Source organism: Phytophthora infestans, genomic scaffold (genome assembly GCF_000142945.1).
Source record: "Phytophthora infestans T30-4 supercont1.771 genomic scaffold, whole genome shotgun sequence".
NCBI classification, from domain to species: Eukaryota; Oomycota; class Peronosporomycetes; order Peronosporales; family Peronosporaceae; genus Phytophthora; species Phytophthora infestans.
This window is the reverse complement of record NW_003303031.1, coordinates 1,846-6,939: the sequence shown is the minus strand read 5'-3', so window position 1 is coordinate 6,939 and position 5,094 is coordinate 1,846. Positions and strand designations below refer to the sequence as shown.

Sequence of the window (5,094 nt, the reverse complement as noted above, 5' to 3'; positions counted from 1 at the left end):
TATCCAACATTGACACTGTCCGTCCTGCAAAACCTTGGTCATCAGACGGCTCATTCCTCAATTTTCTCTCGACAATCAACATCGACAACAACAGCACCCGAACAACTACCACCTTCATGAAGTTCTTCACCGTCACATCAGCTCTAATCTCCGCCTGCGCTATCACCGAAACCACGGTATCCGCACAGACCACGGGTGCTCCGTGGGGGTACAAGACCAACGACCCCACCATGGGCGGACCGGCGCAGTGGGCCGACCACTACCCCACGTGCGGCGGTTCTCGTCAGTCACCCATTGACATCACCACCACGACGGGTGGAAACGTGGCAACACGCTCATTGGCATTCAGTGGCGAGTGTGCCAACTTCAATCTCACGCAAGCGACTGATACGTTCGTGGCAAGTGTCGTTGGCGGTAAGTCATTGTGCACGTATGAAAATGTGTGGCACTTAAAACTAATGCCTTCATCGTATCACTTTTATTCTATTATCCGCAAAACAGGGTCCTGTGCGGCATCGGCGAACGGTGCCTCCTACAGCATGGCGCAGCTCCACCTCCACGCCCCCTCCGAGCACACACTCGACGCGAAGCCGCTGGACGGAGAGGTCCACTTCGTCCACAGCAACGCAGACGGCTCTGCTCTTATGGTCGTGGGTGTCTTTCTACAAGTAGCGAACACAGACACGACGGACCCGTGGATGGTCTCGGTGCTCGACGGGATGGAAGCTGTCACGCCGGCCGCTGCAACCACGATGAACCTGTAAGTTATCAACCCCAGAATGGTTGACCCCTTTGCGAGTAAGAACAAATTACTAACATTTGTGCCTTATCGTTTCTATTCAGTGGCTTGTACGCTAACGTCGTGAACACCAACGCCGTCCGCACCTACAACTACCCGGGTAGCCTCACGACTCCTGGTTGTGACGAGATCGTCGACTGGTGGGTCGTGCAGCAGCCCATGTCGATCTCGTCGGCGGACTTCACCCGCTTGCAGACGCAGCTGAAGGAGCTGTCTGTGACGGACAACGGCAACAACGCTCGCCCCGTGCTACCACTGAACGGACGCACCGTTGTAAGTCTGCAGTAGGCGCTTTGAGGTTTTGTTTGTAGACCGTATCGATTGTTGCTTTGATCAATAACATTGAAGCGGTTTGCATCACTTTGTTCAGTGCATCTTGAGCTCCTGGTTCGCTTTGTGTGTGTACCGGTATGTGTTGTTTTGGTGGGAGCAGCGCGTTATTACAAATAACTAAATTCAAGGCAAAAAAAACTATATGAATAATCTACTTCGAAGTATTTTTTTTGTTTAGGGGATGTTCCGCAAAGAATTGCATCAGCTTCAACGTTATAACTCGCGTCCAGGACCTCCTGCGACTGATCCAAATCGACCGAGAATATATAATCGGATGACAAACCTTCTTCCGTTTGCACTTCTGTCCACAGACAATTGTGGTGAACTACTTAAGCGTAGACCATGTGGTGATTTTGCAAGTGTCATTATGCTGGTGTAGTGTGCGACGCGTTGACCACCTGCTCTCTGGATTTGATATTCAGAGTTTCCCGAGTTAGGAGGCGAGTCATTCTGACCCAAAACTACTTTAACATAAAAACTAACGTTTTTAACAGAAAACTCAATTAAACTAGTTTACTTCAGCACTTAATACGTCTGTTATATAATATCTACATTGGATTGTCATACCCAAAATAGTGGGGTTTCTACTGTAAACGTGCCTAGCCTGCCATTTCAGCTTGTTTCAGAAACAGTATGCTTCCTTTAATCAAGAAGAATGGTAATGTATAACTTAATATCCTCTGTACCAGTGATGTCAGCTAGGGGAATGTTGCTTGTGTTGGCCAAGGGTAACATCACTTGAAATTACGACTAACTGAAGTAATTTAATGCGCTTAAATGTTGTTCGAACAGACTTTAGCTTTGATGCGGCTGTGGAGCAGGAGCAGCAGATGCGTACGATATACCATACCGCCAATAGCTCACTTGTGATTGCAGTGCGACTCGCACAGTGTGATCACGTTTTATAAACTTCGGTATACGACTGCAGAAGTAGTTTACAGTAATGTGTTAAAAAGGAAAGCATGGGAGCTGGTATCCTTGTAAACATTATTTAAAAGAAATTGACAAGTACATGCAATTTAAAGCTCGGCAATAAGGAACGCACGGGGTCTAATATTCTGTAGAGTTAATACAGATCAACTTGAAAAGTATGCATTTTGAGTATGCTAAGCTCCTTACTGACAGTGTACATGTACATGTGAAAAAGCAACCGCCCTACACACAGTACTAGTAGTGTAATCCAGAGCTTCTCCGTGAAACACGGCTTTGTCTGAGCTTCGTCGATAACTTTAATGGCCCCCTTCAAACAACCGCCAAAATTTAGCGTCACTGACAGCTTTAAGGCCTCCCACTTGGCCCCCTCGCTAGGCAGATAGTGCAAATCAAGACCAAAGATACTACCCCAAAAGATATCCACGTCCGAATGTCTCCAACCGAGACAATAAACAACGAATCATGCATCCCTCAATTTAGTAATGACAGCAAACAACAATAACACATTTATTATCAGCAACAGCCCGATGAAATTCTTCGCCACCGCATCCGATATCATCGCCGCCTGCACCCTAACCAAAGCCGCCGCGTCTGCTACTTCCCCGGGTGGCGCACCATGGGGGTACAGAACCGACGACCCCACCATGACCGGACCGACACAGTAAGCCACACTTGCGGGGGTTCTCGGTAGTCGCCCATTGACGTCGCCACTACGACGGGGGCAAATGTGGCTACGCGCTCGCTGTCGCTCAGTGGCGAATGTGCTGCCTTCAACCGCACACAGACGGATGACAGATTCAAGGCTAGTGTCCTGGATGGTAAGCTCGATTGAAACCTTAGCAAAAATCTAAGCGCCACGTTCTAACCTGCTATCGCCTCGCTTTAAACAATAGGTTCGTGCACGACCCAAGCCAACGGTGCGTCCTACAAAATGGCGCAGTTCCACCTCCACACTCCATCAGAACACACTCTGAACGGCAAGCCACTAAACGGCGAGGTCCACTTCGTCCACACTAATGCAGACGGCTCCGCATTGGTGGTCGTGGACGTCTTCCTCGACGTCGTCAACAGGTGTGTAAAAGTATTAGATCAGCACTGACAACAGCTATGCTGCGTTATCTGTAGTGATTCGTACTCCAAGGAGGTGAGCGCCAACGCGAACCGACTGTACAACTACCCCGGAAGTCTCGCGACGCCTGGTTGCGACGAGATTGTCGACTGGTGGGTAGTACAGAAGCCTATCTCTGTATCCCCCAAAGATTTCAAGCGTCTGCAAGCCCAACTGAAAGAGCTGAAGGTGGCTGACAAGGGTAACAACGCTTGCCCCGTTCTGCCGCTGAACAGACGCAAAGTCACCAAGTAGAGAAATACATGGCTTTCCTTCCTACATCCAAAGAAGTAATTAGGTAAAAAACGACCTCATAAAATGAATCCTTAAAAGATTATCATTTAGCAATCTCGATATATTGGAACTCAAAAACGATAAGTATATTTACGCATGGTTGTTCTTTTTGTGCTTCTTCTATTTGAAGCTCTGAATAGTACGGTCGTTGAGCGCCTGCACCGGGCGAGAATTCTCGTTTTTATAATTCATTTTGATCTCTCCTTGGTTCTCTCGAATGCGCGTAAGGTCCTTAGCCGAAATTCTCATCGGTTTCTCCACCACCCACCAGTCGACAATCTCGTCACAACCGGGAGTTGTCAGACTACCGGGGTAGTTGTAGAGAGTACCATGACCAACGCTCTTCCTGATCAGCGCCGAGTAGGACGTCCTGGAAAAAAAAAATTAGTTTTCAGTGGACAACAAAGGATCCAGACGAGGCAAACTTACAAGTCTAGCATGGCCGGCTTGGTAGAGGAAACGTCGTCGATCCCATCGATGACGGCTTCCAACCACGGATCCGTGTTACCCGAAGGGTCGATCTCCATGAAAACCCCAACAACTAGTAGGGCGGAGCCGTCGGCATTGCTGTGAACGAAGTGGACCTCGCCGTCAAGAGGCTCTCCATTCAGAGTGTGTTCCGAAGGAGCGTGCACGTGGAACTGCAGCAAGTCGTACTGAGCCTTGTTCGCCTTCACCTGACAGGAGCCTGTACAGAGTTTCAGTTAGAAACACTGCGGGAATACCGGCATCATCAACGCGTACGCACCATCGATGACAGCTCCCTTGTAGCCTTCTCCACTCTGTGTGAGATTGAAAGAAGGGCAGGAACCTCTGAAACGAAGAGTGCTCCTCAATTTGGATCTCTGCTCGACGTCTGTTGGCACTATGTCGATTGGGGACTGATTGGTGCCGTTGCACGCAGGGTAGTACTCACCCCACTGTGCCGGGCTGGCCCTCTGCGTATCTTTAGGATTGTAATCCCAAGGAGCACCATCAGCGCCAGCAGCAGCAACAGACGACGCGGCCAAAACGCAGGCTGCTACAATAGCTGAGATTGTAACGATGAACTTCATCTCGGAAGGTCGATAAGGTGATTGGTTTTGCACTCAGCGAATTAGAAAATGACAGCAGTGATTAAATTACAGTAAAATGACTTGGGTGGGGCAAGGCAACACGACAACAAAGCTGGAGACCGGCGTAGCCCAGCCTGAGATCTCGACGACAACTCTGCGATTTGCCAACAGCCCAAGGAAACGAACAAAGTCTTGTCGCATTAACAAACTTAGGTCGTAAACACTAGAGTACCTGGAACTGCTGTGCACTTTTCGTGGGGCCAGGGGAGCTGCAACTGCTGCACGAACAGTCGATCGACATGCATGTGCTCAGTCAATTTAAGTAATTACCAAGCGCTGGCCCTTACACATCTCGACTTCAAGACGCTTGGAGAAAAGCCACACCATTTGCCACCAATAAATACCAAATACATTTTTTTTAAATGCTACAAGTGCAGTACGTGCGTTTTTGTGCTCAAATTAAAAATGAAATTGTTTTCTTAGACCGGGAGCATTACCGGCACTGTACTTACAAATTCAGGGAAATGCTGGCTGCAACGTCTAAATGCGGCACCGTTGCACTCAAAACAGCA

At 48.7% G+C, this 5,094-nt stretch overlaps 2 protein-coding genes across 2 annotated transcripts; one reads left to right on the top strand and one right to left on the bottom strand.

The window, feature by feature from the left end:
• Window positions 1–230: 230 nt before the first annotated feature.
• On the top strand, window positions 231–1,087 carry PITG_21981 (carbonic anhydrase, putative; the record flags this gene model as incomplete). Its single annotated transcript, XM_002996849.1, has 3 exons — window positions 231–414; window positions 502–760; window positions 844–1,087. The coding sequence occupies 3 exons, from the start codon at window positions 231–233 to the stop codon at window positions 1,085–1,087; spliced, it is 687 nt and encodes a 228-aa protein (XP_002996895.1).
• A 2,805-nt stretch (window positions 1,088–3,892) lies between these two features.
• PITG_21980 (carbonic anhydrase, putative) lies at window positions 3,893–4,522 on the bottom strand (the record flags this gene model as incomplete). The annotated part of the gene is made up of 2 exons (XM_002996848.1): window positions 3,893–4,155; window positions 4,216–4,522. 2 exons carry the CDS (start codon window positions 4,520–4,522, stop codon window positions 3,893–3,895), a joined length of 570 nt encoding a protein of 189 aa, XP_002996894.1.
• Window positions 4,523–5,094: the final 572 nt, after the last annotated feature.